Source organism: Clupea harengus, chromosome 2 (assembly GCF_900700415.2).
Source record: "Clupea harengus chromosome 2, Ch_v2.0.2, whole genome shotgun sequence".
Lineage (NCBI taxonomy): Eukaryota > Metazoa > Chordata > Actinopteri > Clupeiformes > Clupeidae > Clupea > Clupea harengus.
In genome coordinates this window covers 15644667-15670158 of record NC_045153.1, presented here as the reverse complement: position 1 = coordinate 15670158, position 25492 = coordinate 15644667, and the positions used below count along the sequence as shown (strand labels likewise).

At 43.0% G+C, this 25492-nt stretch overlaps 1 protein-coding gene across 7 annotated transcripts; it reads right to left on the bottom strand.

The window, feature by feature from the left end:
- Nucleotides 1–168: 168 nt before the first annotated feature.
- On the bottom strand, nt 169–25035 carry slc39a10 (solute carrier family 39 member 10). Of its 7 annotated transcripts, none has more exons than XM_012837227.3 (12): nt 24667–24749; nt 17247–17345; nt 16840–16868; nt 10092–11600; nt 9675–9840; nt 6746–6921; nt 6258–6431; nt 5866–5986; nt 5219–5542; nt 5019–5099; nt 3785–3975; nt 169–3422 (listed from the first exon to the last, which is right to left on the bottom strand). In XM_012837227.3, exons 3-12 carry the CDS (start codon nt 16840–16842, stop codon nt 3270–3272), a joined length of 2898 nt encoding a protein of 965 aa, XP_012692681.2. In that variant the 5' UTR covers nt 16843–16868; nt 17247–17345; nt 24667–24749; the 3' UTR covers nt 169–3269. The 7 variants fall into 7 exon arrangements, with proteins under 7 accessions (XP_012692681.2, XP_031440280.1, XP_031440268.1 ...); XM_031584420.2 differs by lacking the exon at nt 24667–24749 and adding an exon at nt 19740–19835; XM_031584408.2 differs by lacking the exon at nt 17247–17345 and having other exon boundaries at nt 24667–24746.
- Nucleotides 25036–25492: the final 457 nt, after the last annotated feature.

The window sequence follows — 25492 nt, the reverse complement described above, 5'->3', positions numbered from 1 at the left end:
TATTATTCATATATACAAGATTGTACTTTACAGATACCTTAACTCCCTACGCATCCTTTTTAACCACCTGTTCAGAAACATGAATATCAAATGAATATCAACAGGAAGTAACATTCATCATGATGTGAAATCTGAAGAAATGTTTGAACATAACGACGAGGCATGACCTGCTTGTTGCAAATCTTTATTTGCTCTTCTTTATGGGGAGGTGCACAATCAGCAAGTATGGTGAATGCAGTGAAAACATTTACACACCCAGGCTTGTAAACGGTTTATAAAAGTAAAATTAGACCAGACAGTGAGTGACTTCCGTTATCATCATCATTTTTTTTTTTTTTTCAACTGTAAAGGGGTGAGGTAGTCTTTGGGAACAAACCAACTCAAGTAGATGTTCTGACAACATCCTCCCAATTTTGAATTTTACCCTTTTAAGATATGCCCACGGTGACAGAAAGATTGAATGTGGATAACTTCATAATTTCAGCAATTTGTATTGGTTGGATTTATACACTTCTGAGAAACACATCACTAGGTTGGACTGATCTGTGCTTTTTGCACAAGACATAAATACCAAAAACAGGTATTATAAATGAAGGTGACATTGATAATATGGCTTTTTTTTCATTGGTGGGACCTTGGGGTAGAGGTGTTAGTTGGGACATATCTTTAGGTAATCCATGTCAGACTTCATCAAGAACAAAACTCTTTGCACCATTGGCCCCCAAAGTATACCTCAGTGACTTTACATCCAATTCAAATAAATTACATATGACACAAAATGATTTCCTCTTCATTTAATAAACTTTGCTGAAATAAAAGCAAAAAAATAAACAAAATTTCTTTTTTCTTTTTTAGTTTGATCCATTTAATGTCATGCCTCACATGCATGATTTTGATCCAATCAAATACATCAGCGAATGTGATCCACAATGATTCACAGCCAAGACTAGGAGACAATGGATGTCACACGGTGACAGGATCAATGGGAATCGCACACATATGGTGCTGTTGCGGGCTACATCCACAAAGCACTTGAGCAGCGGAGACAGCCAATGGAATGTTTTGAAAGCAGCCACTTTTGAGCACACAATTTCAACCCCACGGCCCATTTTCGTTTGGCACGGTCAAGGTGGTGTATGTCACGAATATCCATAGGAATCAGGAAAAAAACGAATAGAAAATGAAAAAGTATTTTCATGGTAACAAAACGTTCATTGTCTAGAGAACATAATTTCCAACAGATACTCCATGGTTTGATTAAGAAAACAATGTGAATTATCACTACAAGTGCAAATTAAGCTAGTAAATTAAAAAAAATAAAATAAAAAAACCTACACAACAAATATATTCATCAATGATAGAAGGGTCCAGCTACGCACAAAGGCTTGAGATTGTCAACGTATAAATTTGGATAAATTTCACATTGAGACATGGTCTTGAATTTAGTAACCTCAGAACTGACTGCTGATTAATACAACGAACAAAAAAAGTAACATTTCAAAATGGCAGTTTTAACATTAAAACTTAATTTGATTTCTGAAAAAAAAAAAAAATTAAAGTCCTTCAATATTGACTAACATGGACAGTAACAAGGAGTCAGTGGACACAGTTGCAATTAAAAATCCAGTGTGCTACTAACTGTGGTCATGAACCAAATCCCACTTCTTCTTTGAATGTGGAGAAAATGCACCGTGGTGCAATTCTTACAAGTCAATGCAACAGCACGGAGCTGTGTACAAATAATGTACGGGAAATCATTGTTACCTTTCATGTTCAACAGTCAAAACCTTCTCTTCAATTGATATCTTGCATTCTTCACACACACAGGCAGTGGCTACTTGGCTCCCGCAGCTAGAAATAAAGACTGTTTTTTTTCTCTATATATTATGCCTTTAAAAAGTAGCTCTGCATTGCTGATATGATCCACTAAACCACTGTCTGTCAGTCTCTTGAGAGCCTCTATCACAGTGCTATTCATCTACTTGTTAACGCTTTCAGCGAGCCTGCTTGCCTAAACAGAAGGACAAAAGCTTGTCAGGTGGCGTCTATGTTTGTTTTGTTTGCTTGCTTTTGCTGCTGTTGGGGACTTGGGGATGTAAACAACCAAATAAACAATCAAAGCAGTTGATGGGCAGAAGAAAAGAAAGAATTATCGTTTTTTTTGTCAATATTTTAATACTGAGCCTGTATGTCAAGACACTAACCTCTCCTAAACTTACTTTCACATTATGATAGTTTAAAAAGGCAGTAGTGCCATCATTGGCAGTACTTAAGACTTAGCTACACTGTGTAGACTGAAACCTGCTGCCATTTCCAAAAGACTTGGTCACCAGTGTGTTCTAGCACATTTGAATTGCCTCGACTGGATGAGCTGCCCAGTAATCTGTGCTTGGCACAGGAATATTGAACATCGCACAATGAGACACACCATGGCTAATCACAAAAATGGCCTATGATGGTGCACTACAGACACACACACACACACACACACACACACACACAAACGACAATGCAGATGGTCGCGGGGAGCTGCTAAGAGGACAAAGGCTCCAGGTAATGAGGCTGGCAAAGGGCTCTCTGACCATGATGAGCTGCCTCTGCATGGGAAATCTTCCTCTGCCATTGTAAGTGGCGCCACACCCTCAAGTCAAACCCATCTCCTCTCAGCTTAGCGCTGGGGGAATTAGGAGTCGTGGGTGGTAGCAAAGGCTGACTGATATGAAGCAACTATGCTAACCCCTAACTCCTTTTTTCGATGCAGACGTATGATGAGCAGAAGAAAGTTTCCCTACATCAGAGGAGCAGTTGCCATGGGCAACAGTAACACTACTAGCAGTGGGGCACCGGTTAGTGCGCGTATGGGTGACTTTATGACCTCTGCCTGCCTTATGACCCCAGTGACAACGCATGCGCTAACTGTTTGTCAGGTGGGGTGGGGGGGGGGGGGGGGGGGGGAGAGAGAGACAGACACAACAGGGTTGAAAGAGGGGGAGTATGCAAAATAAAAGAGAGGTAAACTGTAAACAAATGTCCTCATGGTCAGTTACCGCAAGCCACAGACACAGTTTTCAACTGAGGTATGACAGGTGTGAATAAGAGCTTTGTACCATGCTTGCAGGACTGAAACTCCGCACAGTGGAAGCCACTTGAAGGTGAAGCCTGTGTACCTTTAAGCTTTGCCACCCCACCCCGCCTCCTCTACCTACCTACCTCCCGTCCTTCCCGCCGCCACCCCTACTGACCACCCACCCCCCACGTGTCCCCACCATCTAGAGGTCAAAATCGAACTTGATGCGATCCTCGAAGATGGCGATGAGCAGCATGAGGGTGAACCCAGTGAGCAAGCCCAGATTCTGTAGGAGGAAGTGGCCCATCTGGCAGCGCTTGTGCTCCTCGCTGTCTCCATGGAGCATCTCTGGCAGCTACAACACAGGAGCACAGGACAGTCCAGTTATGAGTGCACATCAACAACCCATCAAATCAACATCTAATTCTATTGCAATGTTATAAAATCACATTCTAAAGACCTTGGAATCATGAGGTGCTGGACAGTTTGGACCAAGGAGTTAAGGTAAGCATGTTTTCAGTATGCCACTTGAAGTAGCCATGTCATTTTTTTAACACAGTACTGTTTGAAAGTATGGCAAAACATTTGTTTAGTGATGGCAAAACCTTCAGTGCTCAGTATCTTAAAATAACACTAAAGAAAATCCTTCCACAACAGGTATAGCTCTATGAATGTACATAGAACTATGTCATAACAATCTCTGGGCACTGAACTCACCATGTCCACCAAAGCCACGTAGAGGAACATGCCAGCTGTGACCGCAAAGATCCAGCTGGTGAAGTTGTGCGTGTACTGGCCGATGGCTGTGCCAATCAGCATGCCCACGTACGCCATGAGGGCAGAGAGGACGTTGTACACAAGAGCCTGTTTCACAGACATGCCCGCTTTTAGCAGCACCGCAAAGTCACCTGCAACACAGTAGCCAAAAGAAGCACAGCGGAACAGTCAGACAAAATAAAAAGGATGTGCAGAGGTACGTTTCCAGACACACAATGAGACGACACTACAGGATGTCAAGCTCTGTAGACAACTTGCGAAAATGTATTTCACTTGTCTGACGAGTAAAGAAAAAAGCCTTCAATTTTGTCTGGTGCCAGTCCCCACTCCTTCTTGTTAATGATGAGGGCACGTTACCACTCTGCCATCCCATCCATCACTCGGAGGGTGCGGAGAGACACCACCCTTTTAATTACACTGTGTCTCTCTGCACTCACAGGCTTCCCTTATACCAGAGTCCCACTCCCATTTGCTGTCACCGAGCACAATTAACACACCCGTCAACGGCAATTAGCCGCGCCGCGGGGAGCTGAAGACCCTCCATCATGGCCGCCGCCTGCGGCTGCCGCTGTTAGGGGAGCTCTGTTGTTGTGGTGTTGAGAGATGTGTCTGTCAGGTGCCAGCGGCACAGCTGCATGGCTCCCATGAGGCCGAGCAAATTTAGCCACTACAACTTCACTTCCTGGATGTGTCCAGTGGAATATTCTGTTGCTGTTATTGTTGTTATTTTTGTTTATGTCTCGTTTTTCCCCCCTTAGGTCATATTGTTTTGTCTGCTACTTTAACTGCTCAACATCTGGCTTTTGAGTACACTTTTTTTTTTTCACCAGGAATGTTTTACACCAGTAAATTTCAGCGTGCAAAAGCTTCTGAAGGCGGTGAAATGATAAATGGAGAGCTCTTTCCTTTGTGAAGTCCTGTCTGATGGGAGCCTGCTGATCAATAGGTTATTTTGCCCTGCACCTGGAGATGAAAAGCTGTTCTACTTACCCCGCAAAATAAATGAGGTAAAACTGCACACTGAATAACAGCATTCTTCTCACTGAACCCCAAAGAGGCATATTTTTCCAAGTCTGTCTCCATCATATTCAGATGCACTTTAACTAAAAGATTGGCGATTTGATAAATTGTTTGCTAAACGCTCACAGTCACCCAAACAACAGGCTTGACGTACCCAGTTCATGAGGCAGTTCGTGGCAGAATACGGCAACAGACGTGCTGATGCCACCCGTGATATTGGCACTGAAAGCGGCACCTGATGAGGAAAGATATCACCTTACTATTAGTTGTATGCAATGGGCACTGCTATTGACTATATGTTTGAAAAACTAGTTATACCATCTAACATTTGAATTCTGACTTTGGCGGTCTAACCTATAGCAAGTCCATCACTGAAGTTGTGCATGCCGTCCCCCATGATGACCATCCAGGCAATGCTTGCTATGCCAGCATCCTTCATTTCCTGGTCAGAGTGGCAGTGCGCGTGGGAATGCCCATGTCCGTGGGAGTGGCCATGCCCGTGCTTTTTTGTCTTGGCTTTCTTGCCGTTCTCCTTGGCCGGTACGTCTCCCTCCTGGTGGTCATGCGGGGCATCTGTGAGGGATAACGGGGTCATGCTGGGGGAGTCCGGGGGCTGGAGGTCAGACAGCTGCGTGTCATTGTGACCCGTCTCTTCAGGCAACACGGTGAGCTCATTGCCTACAGAAGAGGGTGAAAGTGAGAATACTGACAAACAGACATAAACTGACAATATAAGCCAGATATTTACAAATCCATTTTTTTAATCAAGGATGCTATACAACTTTAAATGTATAGGAAAATGTCAACAAAACTGGAGCAAGTTTCGTGTTTTCATTTTCACAATTGGCCAATGATCCCAAAAAGGAAATTACAAATTAAACCATTCTACACTGCTTGTATGGCGAAGCTAGCATACAGTGTCAGGATCCACTAAATGTCTAGCAAGCAGACAGAGAGCGAGAGCGCTGTGCTGTCCTACATGACAGGAGCAGATGCTTTACCCTCTGTAAGTGGCTTCAGGTGCATCCACTCCGCGTCGGAGCGCCTGTTCAGCTTGTGGTCCGACAGCTTCCTGCCGATCTTCGCCTCCTCGCTCCTCTTCTTCCTCCGACACAAGGTGCCCTGTAAGCAGCCAGAGCAGGTGCTTGAGACAGGTGGAGGAGCCCAACGCTCTTCTTCATGCCTAGGTCCAGCTGTTTTCTCTTCAGAATTAAGTCAGCATCTACACTAACTCGAACACACACATCTAACACTTCAGCCTGGACTTATTCAACTAGTTGCCCTCGTGGTCCTTGTAGTTCATCCCCTGAATCTTTGTGTTACCTAATCTCCTGTTGTCTCTGAGCCAGAGTTTATGTTTTCCCTCACCCCCCCCCTGCTGGTTACGCCTTACCCCTTCGTCTTTGTAGTGTTTGAACATTCCAATACAGTGTTCGATGATGAAGAGGAGATAGATGCCTCCCAGTGCCGTCAGGCTCTTCCACACCGCGTCGAACTCCTCCAGCAAGCCCACGTTCTTGTCCACGGGCTTCTCGTGGCCATGGTCGTGGTCGTGAGTTCCTTGAGCCTAACGGGCACAAAAAGAGGAAAAAAAGAGACCGCATTTTAAGTTTACTGGTAATGTGGTGCGTAAATGATCAAGGGAGGATTGATTGATTAGTGTTGGTGGTATGGTTATCCTACATCTGGTAAATGGTGTGGTTATGGAAATTATTTTGTCAACAGCTAGAGTTCCATGAAAGCATGTGAAGTCATTGATATTGGGAAATACAATATTGTTAATACAATAACAATTGAGCCGGAGGTGTTAAAGCTGTGTTTGTGTTGAGTGAGTCACGATGGAAAGTGTGCTTGTGTGTGTGTGTGAGCGTCACGACTCACATGGGGCAGCAGGTGGAGCAGGGCGTCGCCGCTCAGGGTGCCCACGGCCAGCGCCACCAGGAAGGTGAGCAGGAACTTGAAGCAGGACTGGTTGATGATGGGCACCAGCACCACGCCCAGCAGAGACAGCAGGCTGATGATGGTGATGGAGACGAAGCCCCACAACCACACCATGGCTGCAGGCAGAGAGAGGGGAGCTGTTACCACATGCCTCTACGGCAGGAAAGGAATCTGGACCGTGGTGTGCAGCTTGTATGCAGCTTTAGCAGAAATTAATTAATTAATGAATTACTAAAACATGAAGGCTAGGGGAAATTTCTTATTACCTTATCCAAAACCACAAAACATTACTAATAGTGTATGATTGTTAGTCATGTTTGCAAGTTAAACCACGCAGGCTATGCTGCCTTTTAGGGAGTTTCTGTTGACATGGAAATAAGGAGTATGACTTAATGACTCGACACAGGAAACCCTGCTCTTGCTACATTAGGAGTAGGAGATGAGGCAGTATGAGGCATGCAAGTGCCATCTGGACCTGGCCCAACATGTTTGGCAGGATACTTCTTTCCTGCACAACAGGAAACCTCATGTCTACTCTCAAAGAACCGTTGAAACCACATATTTGTCAAGTAAAAGGTGACGCCCCCCCCCCAAAAAAAGTTTACAGATTAGAATTATTTTTGTTAGGATCTGTTAGGATGTAACAGGTTTATCCTCAAAACCCAAGGATAATTATCATGAAATTATATTGAATTAAATACATTTACAACTTACATTACACTGAGGACTAAAGAACTATAAGACAATAGTTAACTGAATGTGTTTTCTGTTGGCTGCATGACAGTGGATACTCTTTAGGGCAATCATGGGTACAAAGAGTACAATGGCCAGCCAAAAACAGACAGTGACAACGATGGTGTCTATCTTCAGTCACAGGCAATTCATTAAGGTAGAGGATTACGAGCCATGAATGGAATTAAACTAAATGGACCTTCTTTCCTGGCTATAGAATACTGCCAGTAATTATGAGGCTGGCATCACAAACTGGCAGCTCCGGTCAAATTACTGGGGAAACAGCCATTCCAGGTCTACTTCCTCAATAATGTGCACCATGTCATAAAACTAGTTTTAATTCTGCTTTACATTTTAGTACCATATTTAACACTGATAAATAAAAAACAAGTTTATCCTTATAAAATGTTGTTTGTCACCATAGCCCGAAAATACACAACAGTTTAAATAGCCAAATATGATCATTGTATCTCGATACACTGTCCAAAACAGACCTCCACAGCTGGGATATCAAGGCAGAAGCCATTCAAAGCTTAAAGAGGCTATTTGTACAGGGGAAAAGCAGAAGGGCTGTCCCAATGGGGAAAATACAATTAGAGAAGCCAAAATGACCACAAAGCACTCATTAACAGGCAATTAGCCCCCTCAGACCCGGGTCCTACTGTGCAGTGTTAACAGAACCTTATTCTTTCTCCCTCTGAGTCTTTAAATTATACAGAGATGTTACTCTGGGTAATGATTAATGCTGGGAGGTAAAAGCTCAGAGAAACGTGAGCAACCCCCTATGCGCTTTGACAATTGAAGTGGGGAAATCCTGTTTGGTTCTCACGGGTAGAGTAATCAGTAAATGACAAGTTATTGTTTCAATGTGCATTGCGTCTAACTTTTATCCTTTTTTAAACTGAAATTATGCTTGCGTGACTGAAAGTTTCAGTTTAAAAACCAGCCGAAATGTCAATCAGCCCCTTTTGCCCCCCCCCCCCCCCAGTCCAATCCAAAAAACAAAGTTCACTAAACTCCAAGAATTCTAATTAATAACATGAGCAATAAAGATTAAGACTCCCAGGTGTGGCGCTTTCAGGAATCAAGAATGCACTGGTACCGACCAAAGAAAAGAGCACAAGCAAAACGTTCTCAGTATTTTCACCTTTATCCTTACTAGTAGGAGCTGACACCACCGGTCTCATGGTAGATTTATGCTGCAACAGCCGCTTTCCTACCAAACCTATTTGGCCCAGCACGGTTAGGACATAAACCCCATGACTGTGAGGCAAAGTGTCCTCCTTGGTTCATACCACTCAAAGTCTCAGGTGTTTACAACTTAATTACCACCGGTTATCACTTTGATAAGAGCCGTCAGTCAAGGAGTGCAGTCTGCGGATAACTTGCGGAGAGGGGAAAAACAACTTTTATGGGCCTTTGCATTGTTAGAAACACCAGAGCTTGTTTCATAGGTGCAGTGTGTGCCCATCGCGTGTGCCAAAAGGCCACAATATCCCAGAGGAAATGATATCGAATATTGGATTTGGCAGAACAGCACAACTGTCCTTGGTAAATTGTTAACAAGGTCTTGGTGCACAAATCCTATCATTCAGTGCCAGAACCTATTTTGTTGAAGTGAAACAATGAGCAATTCAGTGAAATCATATGACTACTTCTCAGAAAAAAAATAGGTTTACCAACTTGTTTATGAACTCGTAAAGGCTCATAACAACTACAGATTTTAGCACACTGTGGTCCTTTAAGACATTATGAATAACACTTCTGATTATAACATTAATTTGACTTCTCTGTGTACATGTGTGAAGTTATGCAAATCTATTGTAATATTATAATATTATATAATATTGTGCAATGCATTAAAATCACACTGTATAGATGTCATTTTCCCACTAGACGAAGCCTCGAACACAACTGAGATTCAATTCTATTCTGAATGTTCTCACGCCCTCGCGGCGGTGTCCTATTTTGGCCGATACAGCAGTCTTCAAATGAGCACACATATAATCTCCCAGGAAGAGATTTTTGTGAAATGATTTGACCTAAACTGCACTCTGCCTGTTAAAAAAAAGAGGAGGTGTGTGCATTGACACAAAAACATTGAAAACTCGCTTGTTGCTGACGGTGGCTTTCGTACCTGTTTGTTCAGGTTCGGCATCCTCGTACTCGAGGTGGTGTCGTATGCACAGGCGACTGTCGATCTGGTAGAGCAGGGCAGGGCACAGGTAGGTGAACTGTTGGGGGGAGATGTTGGACTGCGGGGTCAGCCCATAATGGGCCAGCAGCTGGGTCAGGTTCAAACACTGCCAGAGATTCAGAGAGGATGAAAGAGACCAGAAGAAGAGAAATGAGACACCTGGAAAAAACTGAGTATTATCCCTCCGTATGTAATGTCATGGAAGGCTAAGTAATATGAGCCTGATAACAACTACATTAAAATATATGCACATATATACAGCAAAGCATTGACACAGTGTAACATATAGGTTTGGCTATTAGTCTTTGGTAGTCTATGTTAATAAACACCATGAGTGGGAGAAATGGTAAGGCCTACCTCCTCGTGCTGATGAAGCTGACTAAAATGTCGCTCTAAAATGGAAGCTTTCCTGTCCTTGTTTGGCACTTCTCTCTTCTCCTTTCTGGAGTGACTTTGTCTATGGTCATGGTTGTGATCGTGATGGTCATGGCTGTGGTCATGGTGATCATGGTTGTGATCATGGTCATGTAGGTGATCGTGATCGTGTCCATGGTCCTGTCCTGCTGCTGTGGGAGGCGCAACAGTGGTAGCTGTCCTGTTCCTGTTGCGTTGCCCCCTGGCTCTGGGCGTCTTCCTGGGCCTCTTGGTCACTGAGGCCTGGGTCGGAGCTAGAGAGGGTTTGGCCTCCTGGAGGCCTGGGTCTCCAATGTTAGAGGAGTCTAAAGTTGGCCTCTGTGGGGCCTGTGTGGGCTGAGCGGGGAGCTGGGTGGGCCGTGCCGGGGAAGTGGGGGGGCGGCCATCTGTGCTGTTAGCTGGGGGAAGGTGGTCGTGGTTGTGGTTGTTGTTGTTGTTGTGGGGGTGCGGGTGTGGATGCTTGTGATGGTGATCATGGTGATGGTGAGGCTGCGACTGGTCGTCATGGATACGGTCGCCGTCCTGAGTTTGGCCCTGCTCCCGGTCGGGCACTTGGCTGAACTCGTTGCTGTCGGCCGTGCGGTCGCTGGCCACCGTGGTGTGGTCGTGATCACGGTGGTCGTGGGTGTGCTTGTGCTCTTTGTCCTGGCCACGGTCACGTGCGTGAACATGTTCATTGTCCCGATCATGGTCGTGATTGTGCTCGTGTTTATGTCCATGATCATGGTCACGCCGGTCCATTGGACCACTGTTCACAGTGGGCCCAGCTGTTTTGGGACTACAGGGGGGGGTACCCTGCGCTGTGGCGGTGGTGTGCACATCCCCCTCCTCCGTGTGGGGGTGGTGGTGCGAATGTGTGGTCTGGCGACTGCCATGGTTGTGATGGTGGTGATGGTGGTCGTGGTCGTGGTCGTGGTCATGGTCGTGGTCGTGGTCGGCCGAGTGCGAGTGCTGCCCCTCCTGCACCTCCAGCAGGTCCAGGTGGGCCACATGGTCATGCTCGTTGTGCTTCAGGCCCACCACCTTCACCTCGCCCAGGCCCAGGCTCAGCAGAAGGCTCTGGAGGCCGGTGAAGCTGAGCCTGTCACCCTGCCCATAGCGTTGGAAGAGCTGCTGGATGTAGAAGTGCTGTTCCTTCTCTGCGTCGCTGGAGCTGCCCATCATAGGCTGAGCCGAGGGTTCCACGTAGGGTTCCTGGGATATCTGCAGGTCGCTGTGGACTTGATCGTGTTCATTATCTTGTTCATGATCGTGATCGTGATCATGATCGCTATCATGGCTGTGTTCACCCCGACCATGACCGTGGCCATGGTCGTAGTCACCGCCTCCATGGCCGTGGTGATGTCCGTCGCCGTGGCAATGGCTGCACTGGTGAAACAGGAAGGTGAGCACACACAGGAAGCAGAATTTGGTGTGTGCGTGGACCCTCATCTTCTCGTCACTTCGAGACGCCTTGATTTCCAAAAAAAAGAAAGAAAAGAAAACACGTCACACATCCACTTATTATACTACTCAGGAGTCACCAGCACAAACAAAGACGGAAAAAAAAAATCCTCTTATCTAATATTTAATCAGACTGACAACAATTTTGCTCTAACAGGCTTTCCATGCACATACCGCCATTGGTACAACAACCGCCACAAAGTAAGGAGTAGGTATGAAAAAATGTTTTTCATGTGGGTAGCCAGGAGCAGAAGTAATTCCAGTCAAGTGATCTCCATGCGGCTGTGTGGAGAGGCCTGCGGGCGGGAGGTCTCTGGAGGGCGAGGGGCCTTTAAGCACATGTTGTTTCTTGGGTAAGAGCAGCGGAGCACATGGCCCACACAGCTGGGAAGGAACGCCCCCGGGGGTAACGCAGACACAACCCCACAAAGCTCATGACATTCATGCTTGCAAACAAGGCGTGAACCCTCGCTTACAAGGAGCTGCAAAGAGGCAGCTAGCAGGGAAGTTAATCTATGGGCGAACAGATGAGGCAGGCATGAGGTAGCATTCCAGCACTTATGAGAGGCTAAGCAACCTGAGACCCCTCCAAGTGCCTTAGATTACAGGGGGAGTTTAATGCCTTACTGTAAAGAGCCTTGAGATTAGGCAACCGATTTCCTAAAGATCTGTAACGACCAAAAACCCGGTTCCTGGACCCAAAAAAAAACATAATAAAAATCTTTAAGTGATTACCTTAGCACAAAGAGGGCTAATTCCCATAATTTCCATTCAGGCACACCACCTTGACCGAGGGTAGTCACGTACTTCACCCTGATTCACCTTGGGTGTGTGCTATGCGTTTTGACATTGCAGAAACAAAATGATTAAAACATGAGCAAATGTTACAGGGCAATGGCTACACTTGTCAGCGTGCATCCAGCAAAGGCAGGGCAGGGACAACAGCATTTGTGCTTGGAAAGTCTGAATACAGGCTACTGGTTATCTGCGACCAAACTGCCCATTTCCCACTGACCTGACAAGCAGCTGAATGTACAGATAAGCATTTCAAACAAAACGAGACGTAGCAGTGAATTTTCTCACGCGTTTCCATAGGAAAATAGCTGACTGTTGGGAAAATATTTCAAAGAGAGTTGTTGTGCACAGACTGGTTTCGGGTGGGTGGGTCTGGATCTCTCCTGGAACAAGTCAACGTCACTCAAATTAAAGCATTCGGAAAACAAAAGAAAAGTCTGAGAATAGCTCAACAGAACCCCAGATACACTATTCTGGGGGAACACAAACATAAAGCAATGGCATGCTCTAGGGCTCCACACAACGCAACCATACAACCTTCTGACCAGAGAAAAAAAATAATAAAAGGAAGCGGCCTGAGACACGAACACGGACAAAGTGGATTACCATAAAAAAAATGCTATGAGCATTCGTGATAGAGAGAAATTAGTGATTAGGATTTTCTCCAAATGGTTCTACTGTGATAAATGCTCAATCCCTTATTGAACACTGTATTCAATATTGCCCCCTGATTCAAACTAACTTTGGAGCTAACACTGTAGTTTGATTTTCTGTGGGTACGTTTTTTTATCAATTGTAAACCTTGGCATCTCATTGCATTGTACTTATCTTGCCATCAAGGGTTGTTAAGCCTCTAAGCCAGGTTTAATACCTAATTTTCCTCTCTTCTGACTAATTGGCTAAAGTTAGCCAATAAATTAGCAAGGTGTAGAACAGGCAAACCAGCCAAGGTAAAATCATGCATTTCCATTGCAATAGTCCATTAGAGTCCAACAGTCCTTGCAAAGTCCCCTAATGCTAGATCAAATCAGATTATCAATACAACTTACTACAAGTTAAGTGTAAATATCAGCTAGAAATGAGTGGATCTGAAGTCTGAGTAGTAACACAGTGCTTCAGTGACTGAAGAATGCAGCAGGACGTAATAGTGGTTGCACTAGGAGTCAAGGTGGTGATAACAGTAACTTCCTAGAGGCTGTTATTGTTGTTGTAGTTATGGTACTTGTAGGCAGAGGAGGAACTCAAGAAAGATATATGAGGATGGCGAAACAGTGAGATTCCAAACAACTATCTATTCTACTCTACCATTCCATTATACAATAGAATGGATTATAGAATTTTGAATAGAATGAACATTAAAAGCAATATGTATGCAACAGGGTCAAACCAATTTCAACCAGCCAAGCCATAATGTACACAAAAATGTTGTATATGTACATATATAATTCTTTTAGAGTATTTTGTTCAATTCATATTTTTAACGTTCATACAAATGAATACAAAAATGTAATAATTCAGTCTGATGACTTATTATTTGGAGTCTAGCACAACTCCAGCAAAAAGATTCAAAGACCACAAAAAAGGTTTTTAATTCTCTATGCGGGTACCTTGTCGGTACTTTAATAAGCCTTGGGTTTTCGTTTCTTTTATTATTTCCATACAAGAAGTTGTAACAGCATGATAGATTGTATTTAAAACTCAATATTCTATAAACCCATTATGATTCTTCATGCATCTCTGAGAGAAAAAAGTATAATGATTCTTTCTGATAGTAGTTTTATGAAAATTACTATTGTACTGTATGATGATTCTCTGTTGCACTGAATGACAGCTGTTCTGTAAAACAGCTTTGTATGGCATTCAACTACTCCTACAACTTCTTCCTATTATTATTATTATTATTATTATTATTATAAGTAGGAATAGTATTAGCAGTAGTGATTGCAGTAGCACTTTAGTATGTTAATATGCCAAACCAGATGACTATGTTCAGACATGTTATAGGATGATCACTCTTTAGTATAATGAAAACAGAATAGCAAGACCAAGGCAATATTATTTGGAAAAAGTATCAACTTTATCATGAAATAAAGCATAGAAGTAACCATCACATGAAATCATTTAAAATATTTGTTTCTTAAAGGTGCAGTGTGCAGGATATCTGGCATCTAACAGTGGTTACAGATTGCAATGAACTGAATATCCCTCCCTCACTCCTTTCTTTCCAAGCATGTAGGCGAATGTATGGTGTCCATCAGGAGCCAATAGCTACTTCCAAAATGATATCATGTACGACTGTATCGAGTAGCCATAACCTGTCAAGTGATGAGATTATTTTATATATATATTTAAGACACTCCAGAACAGATTTTCAGTTGGTAGCAGAATATGTCACTTCATGTGACCCGTCTTTATTAGATCAGGGCATCTATGAGGAAAAACACAAAAAAATATGTATGTAACAAGTAAACATAAAAGGATGTATTTCATATATCGTATATTTCATGTATACTGTTTCTGAATAACACTTTTTACAGCAGAACATTTTCCTGGCGCCTGCATAGTCTAACAATACACTTTCCTCAAAAACATTTGCATGTCTATTCATAATTACATGTTGGTAATATTTTTTGTTTACAAAAATAACGATATAAATACGTTTTTGGTGTTGTGTTGAATTACTCTCCGTTTTATAACTAAAGATGGCAAGTAAGTAAAAAAAAATTTAAATATTGTAGAGAGATACTGACCTTGCCTCTGTGGTCAAAGGTCCTCAGGGGTCTTCTTGTGATGTTACAAATAGTCTCATGACTGCAGCCATTGATTTGATTTCAAAACAAGGGTCTGTATCATCATTTTCCTGAATGACAACTGAAAATATTGGGGACAACGTATCCATAGTAATATTGTATATCCAAAACACAGCTAAGTGATTATCTTCTAATAGGTCACTCCTGACACTTACAAATATGACAGCGAAATATTTCTTTCAGTTTTATTTGATTATATTTTTTTAATGTTTTACTTAGAACAAATATGAGGACTATTTGGGGCTTTGAAACATATTTTTAACAAAAAATCATAAGCTTGTTTTACAAATAACTTGATCATACACCAAACACCTAAAAGTAATTTCACAGCATTTCCACACCTAATTAACGTTTCTATAAGATTTAGAGACGTGAGACATAAACATTGCCATGTCTTGTCGTTGAGTCACCAAGACATTGCAGTGTGTTTTACTTGCCACTGGCTATTACCACTACCATTACAAATCTACAGTAATTACGCAACGATAATGTAGACAAATAATAGACAAATGTTCTAATTGACCAATGTCTTCACACTTCCACACAGACATCATCACCGAAACGATAACAAAGGCTTCAGACACAGGTTACTGTCTAACCAATTTAGCACAAATCAGCCCGGTAATATTGCTATTTTAAAAACAGAATACTGCAGAGAGAGAACAAAAGCAGACTTCATGCCTAATAACTAAATCAGTGCAACCCTTTCAGCCTGCCATTGGACCCACCGCCCCATGTGGAGTACTTACGACTTACTCGTGCTGCAGTCCGACCCTGAGCGGTGCGTGGAATTGAATTAGGCAGCTGTTTGTGACGGTGGCCTGGGTTTTGGTTTCAAACATTAACGTGATTACAACCCTTCTTCAGAGCACTGCCCGACAACACACACTGTTTATAAACATGAGACTGCGGTGACCTCTGAACCTTTAGGGCGAAGATAGGATGAGGCAAGACCGGAACCTATTTTAAGATCTGCGCGTCTGACAAACAAGCCCAGTGTGGCTCCTCAATGAGCTCTTTGTTGCCCTTATGACATTTTGAGGAGTCGTCTTGTGAATTACTTTTGGACGGGCAAAGCAAGTCATGCGTTACACAACTACCATGCGATAAAACATTTGGCTTCCATTGACGGTGAGAAAGATGAATGTTTACAAGGAAAAAGGGGAAACCAAAACAGCTGACTTGTCAACCGTCCCCTTGTGGTCGAATGAATCTGAACACCACCACTGAAATGGAAGCCGGTGTACAATCTCCCCTGCTATGAGAAGGACTACACTTGCACTCCACTGAAGGACTCCACTTGAAACCCGATGCATGCAATAGCCATAATGCATGTAATTTGCATGCAACACATTTTACTTTGCAGACAGAAAACAAGGAACTGCCAGGAGGGAAACACATGGCTAATGTCATGTCCGACTGTAATCTGAGGAAAACAGGATGCAAGAAGTGTATCCATGCTTAGTTAGGTAAAGGTGTTAACACCTTTGGCACAATGCCTTGTTTATACTTGAGCTTATGGGTTATGACTGGTGTGTTATGTTGTGTGCGTGTGTGTATGTACGCAAAGGATTAACATCACTGTTTGTGGTTTGTTTAGAGGGCAGGTTCTGGTAGGGCATGGTCAATGAAGGCTTACTCACCATATCTGAGGGCTTCTTCTTCAACAACACTGCAAACAAAAAGACCAGTTTAGTGTTTGTCGGGAGTATAACTGGGAGTCAACTGACCATGCCTCTCTGTGCACACACATACACAGACACAGACACAAACACAAACACAAACACACAAAGCAACGTTCATCCAAGAGAGCCTGCAGGCCTAGTGTCTAAACACGCACAACTCTAGTTTATGCAACTACAGCTAAAGCGATAGTCCGAGCAGTTAGTTTGCACACAACACGTCTTTAAGAACCACATTCTCACACCAAGCCCTGAAAGTAAACAGTTAATCGCTGAAAGACCTCACTACATAACCTTACATAAGGCAGCAATATCACAAACAAGGAAATAAGGACAAAAATGGGAGTACTCCCTATAGACCAGCATACCGTAATGACAAGACGCGCCACTTTGGCTCTTGATGCTGATCCAGTGGGCTTTATATTTCTACTTTTTAATCCTGATTGTTTTTTGTTTTGTTTTGTGTGCTGAGAACAGAAGAAAAATCAAAGAATTAACCAGGTGTCAATTGGCATCATCACTTGAACTTCCGACTATTCATCATTTAAAAGAGTTTAGTGGAGACAGAGAGTTTACTACAGAATTATTGGAGTTAGGGTATGTGACAGAGCCTGATCTTTACCAACTGATCCGATACCAACACGGATGTGAGTTAAAGTTAGCAGAGACTCCATCAAAATGTTAGGCTATATGCAAGTGTTGGGTGTTCTCAGTAACCTGCTGCTTCACCGTGCAGAAGTATGCCTAATACTTTAATCTACAGCCTTCATCGACCAGCAGAAGAGGTACAGGAGGGTAGCAGGCAGTGAACAGTAGAACTGTAGGTGCAGGAGAGCAGGCTTGCCCGCCAGCCACCGAGCAGGGGGCACATTCCTGGCGCGTAGCGAGGCGAGATGAAGGCTGCAGACTCAATATTGCTCATCTTCAGACTCGAGACAAAAGGGGAAGTCAAGGGGGGTGCAGGGCGTGAGAGACAACTAAAAGAGAAGAGAGGATAGAGGACAGGAGACGAGGGAGCCCTTAAGCCGCTTCATATGACTCTCACAAGGCCCCCACCATCCCAGCCCCATCTCTGGCAGTCATGCTTGAGCCCCTGCATGGCTGTCTGGCCCGACCCACCCAGAGCATTCCTCAGCAAGCACGCCGGCCCAGCAATCCTCAGGAGCCCTGACTGTAATCTGGACTACTCGCACAGGGAGAGGCTGCGGATTAACTCCTACAGGGCTGAGGGAGACATCTCCCTCTCCCCCTCTCTACCTATCTCTCTCTCACTTTCATTATGGATGAAACTACTCTATCTTATTGTTTCGTTTAGCAAAACGTCAGGTCCATGAACTTCTATTCACATTCTTTTTCCAAAAGCCACTACTAAATTAGATGTTTAAAGGACAAAGGACATATCAGATGTGCTACTAGCATTGTTCGAGGAGTCGACCTGGAATGTCATGCATGAAGTGATGCACAATGAAGTCTTTAATTTTACAGGAAAGACGCCCTCTACTTTTTCTACTACCCAAACACACAACCAGGGTTTTTGTGTGTCTAAGCTCTGTTGTCCAGGGCTTTTAAGGATATTGGTCAAACCACTCTTGCCATTCGTATAATCACATGAACCACAGTTTCTCACTGTGAAGAAGCCAAACACCACAAGGTCACCAGATTAAAACAGCTATGCATATCAGCTTACATGACAGCGTCACATCTCCAGCGATCATGGAGCCATTTCACTGTCAGAAGTACAAATCCCGCTAACAATCCGTTTAGGATGTGGAGTGCGCTGAGACACGACAGACGCACGAGAGAGAAAAAGATCACTTCTCATCGGAGTGCGATTTCATAAATATGGCAGCCGAGGACCTGAGGCAGAGGAGAGGAGCAGATGCCTGCTAACACATGGGACACCAACGCAGCAGATGGTCTGAGGGGACTGCAAGCATTTGGTGAGGACTTGAGCGATTGAAAAAAAAAAACATGCAACAAAAATCTCAGCTGAAGGTGCAGGCAGTGGAACTGACAGTTTGATGCCCAGTGCCACAAAAAACAACACGTCGACTACAACGTATGACGTTGGGCCCAAATTTCACAGAACCAAACAGAAACCAAGGCAACCATAAAGCGATACATTCAGACACATCCCATGAAATGGGGGATATGAACAACAGTCAGCTATAACCTACATAGTTCCACAGAGTTCCAAGGGTTCAGATTCAGTATAGTCTGTGGTTTATGAAGACACAAAATGAGGTGAAACATGAATGAGTCATAAATGACAGAAAGGGCAGAGGTTACATTCCAAAAGTTAACAAAGTGCTGACACCATTCAAATAGCCTACAGATTTAACCGGGCACTGCATCCAAAACATTATAAATATAACACACCAGTTACCCCATAATCCATTATTCTAACCAGACCAGACTCCAACTTTGGACACAAAGTAGGAGAGGAATAAACAGTAGGCTACTTATACAGTAGTAATCATAGTTATTCAAGACTAGAAGGATAGTACAAATCCACCACTACAACACAAATTACATGGAAAACTTACTCTGATTATTCAGAGAGGACCCACAATGCACCTCATCAACACAACTTCAGATATACTCTGCTAATAAACTGCTGATATTAACAAAAGCTGGATTGCCTCAATATGTTCCTATCACCAACACCTTCTGGCAAGTCAATGGATAAGATCATGCGCAAGTTCGCTTTGCAGGTGTGCTGTGCTGCAAGCATGGGAAAGTTTCCAAGGTGGCTGTCAGTTATCTCAGCTGGTAAATGGTGGCTTATCAGCAAAGACTCTGTGGAGATACCACAGAAACAGCAAGCCCGCCTCTACATAGGCCTTAAAGTTATGACTTACCTCTTATTTCTGACCAAAACCAGACCCCCTCTATTCTTCTCTGGCACTGATCTTCCTCTGGAGAAGCATGGTACTAGGTCTAAATGTTTTGAGCCCTTCAGGTCAGGTGACTTACTACCATTTAGTGGGTGGGGGTGTGTGCATGTGTGTGTTGGTGGGTGGGGTGGGTGGGTGGGTGTGGAGGATTTCAGTTAATCAGCCACTAAAGTGGCGACTTACAGCAAGGGAAAAAGTCCAGCAGATTGTGTGTGTGTGAGTGAGCATCTGGACAGATAAACCATAGGTGTCACTTTAATATGCAAGACTGACATCTTTCCTGTATCTGGGATGATGACTGTATGAAGTAAGGAGGAAGAAGAGAAAGAGGAAGCAAACTTGTGACAAATACAATGTGACAACCAGGTTGTTAAAAACAGAAAAGACAGGGGCACCCTCATCCCCCAAACAGTTTTTTTTGTCATGGAGCCCAGGAATGTACAGAGGCAGTCGGGAGGGAGAGTCTCAGAGCAGGAGTAGAGCGCTAATCAGGGAAATTTTCAACGCCTGTCAGATCCATTCTAACTTTACATCTCCGAAAAGCTTGCTGAAGGACTAGAGACACTGTTCATTCACTCACAAGCGCACACGCACACACACACACACACACACACAAGAACAGCCTCAAAAACAGTTCAACTACTTAGTAAAAAAAAAAATGCAAGCTTCCCAACTGAAGAGTGGGGCAGCTTGGCTTTGACTTCACTCAACTGACAAGTGAGAAACTGGAGGTTTTCAACAATGGTGTCCACATGAACTCAGCCACCTGATTAGTATATGACCACACTATCAGCATGTTGTTTGTTAAAGACCTACTCCAGACCAACACTATTCCGCACACATCTCATAGTCCTATGGGTCTGTCATCAGTGTGACTGTGTGTGTCCCATGATATTCAAGGATGGGACACCTCTTGTTCCATGACACACAACATAAAGGTTTAAATCAATAACCACAGGTGGGAGTACATCACGTGGAAGTCGCAAGAAAGTCTCAAGCAAGGCCCAAGTGACTGTGGTGTCAAGTCAAAAGTTAAGTCGTACGAAATTCTGATGATCTACCCCAGTTTCCACATTTAAATTAGTAAGAAGAGAGTGTTCATGGAGAGTTTAGTTTTATTTTCAACATTAATGAAAAACGCTGCAGCCTGCTTACACCTTATAAATCTTACTGACATTTGACGTTTTGTAGCAATCAATAACAAATAGAATATGTGAAAATAAAATGTGATAAAGAGGTACTGCTCCTTCTTAAAAAAAATTGAGCTGTAAACTAAATTATATTACTGAACTGTGATGAAACATATCACTGCTGGTGCATTTTATGGATTGACAATGGCTCAACACACCATCTACTGTTTAAAATCATCCTGAAGCAAGCAAGGCCGATGCTGATGTATAGACGACCGTTTGGGACTTAGCCACATCATGAAATGGGCAGCCCATCTTCCCCAGCCCCGCCCCCTAAAACCCAACATATCATCGTCATATGACATTTGATGAAGAAAAGCCTCCAAACGCACTTCAGAGCATGCAGACTGATTTTTCTCTCCTGTGGAGATTTCCAGATTTCCAATAAAACCATCAAGGCCATCTAAATTTAACGCCAACTTAAAAGGCATATTTGTTTGATGTGTAGCACAGCAAGTGTGAAGGGACTTTTATTTTTAAATGGGCGTTGAGATGATGTGGCGAAGCAGAGAAGAAGAGAGACGGACTTTTGGTGAGAGAGACTCTTTGGAGGGACCTAGCGACTAGGTCAGACAGTCAGTAGTTAGAACATGGTATGCAACCCATTGGGTTCGTTGTTAGTTGAAGAGCTCAATACACTTACAAGCTTGTGAATTTAACTAAGCTCCATGTCAGGTGTATGCTTGATGCCCCCAGATATTTGAACCACTACATATGCACTAAATGGTTGGGAACCATAACTATGATATTTCCATTAGTGAGTAACATTGGGCTCGGAGGAAGACATTCACTGCACTTTTACAGGCACAGGTTGGTTAAGCGTTTCAATTTCTAAATGTATAGACTTCCAACATCTTATTTTAGCAAATTCCCGCAGGCACATTTAAATCATATTGCATATCTTGGGGTGAAGCTAACATTATAAATGTAACCTTACTTAAGTGAATTGCGTAACAATAGCTCAGGCTTTGTTTAAGTTAGCTGACTAGCTAGTTCATTTTAGCTTCATGCCTTTGCTACCTTAGTCAGTGCCATCGTTGGTGCCATTCATTCCCTGGTGGTGTAAAACCTGCACATTTCCGGCTGTTTCTATTCTGCAAGTCATTATAATTCCCTTTATGTATACAGTATATGATTAATCTGCCAAATGTCAGTGGCCATCCTCAGCCATTGGGCCAAGGTATAGATATCGGTATCAGTCCTAAAAAACATATATCGGTCGATCCCCAATACTGTTCAGACAAACTAGGCTGAAGTATCGAAACATCAATGTTTAGACTATGACAAAGTCACAAACACGCAAGACTGACAAGGCTATATTCCAGTATTTCACTTGACCAGACATCACAAAAAGTTACTGAAATGTGTCCATGTTCAAAACACATACCAGAGCAAGAAACTTTTGTATGCAAATGCCAGATGCAAACCTTTAGAAGTGGGAATTCAGAAAAAGTTGTTTCACCCCTTGGGTTTCAAATTAAATTATTAACAAACACCACCACAATTTTATATTTATTCTGTCTGACCAGAAAATGTAGTAGGTGTGCCATTGAGGAAACAACAGCATTCTTGTATCTGAGAGTAGTGTTTTTTTGTCTTAATTGTGAGTATACCCTCATACTCTTGAGTTTCCCCCACCGATATAAACAAATACATAACTTGTACTATGTCTACATGTTCAGTCTAATACCATAAACACTGATATTAGCTGAATGTAGGAGAGTGAAACTTACTAAATATAAAGGTTTTTTTAGAACTACTGCATAGAATGAATAAGAGAAGCTTAGAGGAATTCCAGTCGATATAATACCTTTATCAGGTCATGTGAGTGGTCTTAAGAATCATTTGGTTACCTAATAAAAGCATGGGGCCCTTTGTCACACAGTACACGAAGGCACATGTCTAATGTCTGACTTACTAAGTGCCACCCTCTGCACCTTCAGGCTTTCTGCCTTTAAAAAGAGGAACAATGTCTTTAACATTTCCACAAATGAAACCAATGCAGTCAAATAATGCAGGTGTCCCATTGTGTTCTGTCTAGAGGTCTTCACTACCTTTGACTTCCCATGCAATGTAATACACTGGTTAATTTAATCATTACAGTCGATTTAATTTGTTGCATCCTTGTGAAAGAGTGATTCCTGAATATAATTCCTCTATGGAAACCAGGCAATGCTAGTTATAGGTAAATAGCATTGTTCATGATACTCCTTTCATCTGATAAACTGCAGGGACGGAACAATAAAACCAAAAACATCGGTTTTTAAATGATTTTTTCACATTTACAGAAAATGCTCGGCTGTATTGCTAACCAACAGGATTTCAGAAATGCTGTGAAGGCTTAATGACGACATCGAAAGTGTTCACAGACCAGTGACCATTGGCGCAGTGTTGGCGCGAAACCCCCGTGAGACGGAATAAAATTGTCTAACGTTAGACATCGCAAAGCCCGTGCACTCTAGGGGCCATTACAATATACCCGTGTAATGTATGGGTGGTCGATGGTATTGCAAGGAACATGTCCAGGTATTACGAAATTTTGCTCAGGTAGAAGTTGCGTAGCTGATTGGTTCTAACGTAACTTGGCCAGCATTAGACACAATACATTTCAGACTGTCTGCATACGGTCCTTATTTATCCATGCGCTTGGTAGGACTGGGGCGGACAGGACGAGGATACACGACTAGCTAATGTCCTTCATTTTCTTCACAGTTCGTTTTACAAATGGGATGGCTACAACCTAAGTTATACCCATGATAACGACACCGTGCTGCCATCCTGAAGAACCTATACACCGGGCTCAAAGCACTGCCTTCCCCTTCCACGAAGGTTTAATTAGCAAGCCGTACAATACGACGCAAAGTAGCCTTTGTAAAGCACAAAGATTACATTCATAATACTGACTGTAGGCACAACCAGTCTCCACATGGCAGAAAGGCCAAGACAACGTACAGTACAACGTTCTACACGTGGTGTGCATAACAGATTAAGGTTGGCGGATGAACGGAACAGTGTGCAGCACTTGGGAGGTAGCTAGCTAATGATAAACGACTAACGTAACGCTAACGTCACACCGCACTGACCAAAGCCAACAACTGAATTGTCAATTAGACTGTCAGATACAAATAACTACAACTATATTAGTTAACCAAGCACTTCAATTCCGATTCAAACCAGCCACTGCGTGACTTAAGACGCAAATCTAACCGTTAGCCAGCAAGCTGGCTACCCGCAACAGGACAGCTAATATTAGCTGATGTTACCATACAAAAGACTGCCATTCTCGCTAGCTACACTATTCAAACAGGCAAGAGCATGTCGCCCCGAAGATCCTCGAAACCCACTGCTTCGTTTAGGCACGAAACATTTACAGCTATTTAGCTGTAGCTAAACCGAAAACAAAAATAATAGACCACAGACCACCCAGCTAACTCAGGAGACTATCTTTACTGGCTAAGTAATCCCATGACGCTAGCTGGCTAAAGTTAGCTTCCCGTTACAGTTTCCAAACCCCAGACACTTCACAGGAAATAGTCTGATTAGCTGAGAAGCTAAGACACAGCGCTGTAAAACCATAAAACTACTTTTATTAACTCGACCTGACTTCTGATTACAGTCTGTACTAGCGACACGTTGTTAACACTGCTCGGGTCCATGTTGTGGGAGTGTATGAAAACAAATCGGGTTTTTTATATAGTTACCTCACTCGAGTGCCGTGTGCATCTCCTCTCCGCTCGGTACCAAAATCCACTCCGTAAGACAACCACGCACACAAGGCCAACGGGTATGCGGAAGTGGTATTCACTAATTGAAGCTACGTCTACTTCGTAGACTTGAATGTACGCACGATGAGCTACTTTGCGGAAGTTAAAACAGCAGCGGGGAGGTTTTTCCATAGACATATGTCTATGGGGTTTTCATCTTATATGTTAAAGATATCTAAGGTGTTTTATTTATCAGTCATGAGGTCAGGTAAACTTCATGTAGGCTAGGACTTTCTGTCTCTTTCTAGATTGTAGTAATATAGTTCGTCAGAGGTTAGCCATAATAACAAACTACTTGGGAAGAATATAACGTTAGGTTTAGCAGAAACTCAAACACAACAGCGTATTGGCTTACTATTTCTACCTTTCCAAAGCTATGAGAAACCATCATCTGGTTGCCACCTATAGTGCATACTATAACATCTGGGTGTATTCACTGACCTTGCTAGATAGACTTAATGCTCTTGTGTTTGCCCTACCAATAACTAACTTACAACTTTGTAACAATGTTATGATCACATTGTGAAGCATTTACATGTCAGACATATGGCCTATATTAGGCCTATATGTGGGGTTTTTTCCTTCTAGGATAATCGACATACAGTAGGTTTGGCATTTTATAAGCATAGAGAGTGCAATTAGCACAACATAATTAAACTCCAGATTACACTTCTTTTTTTTTTTTTTTTAAACAAAACTGCATTACTTATTTTTCCATACATTTGGTAAAACATTCTTTGATTACATTTTAAGGAAAGCACCC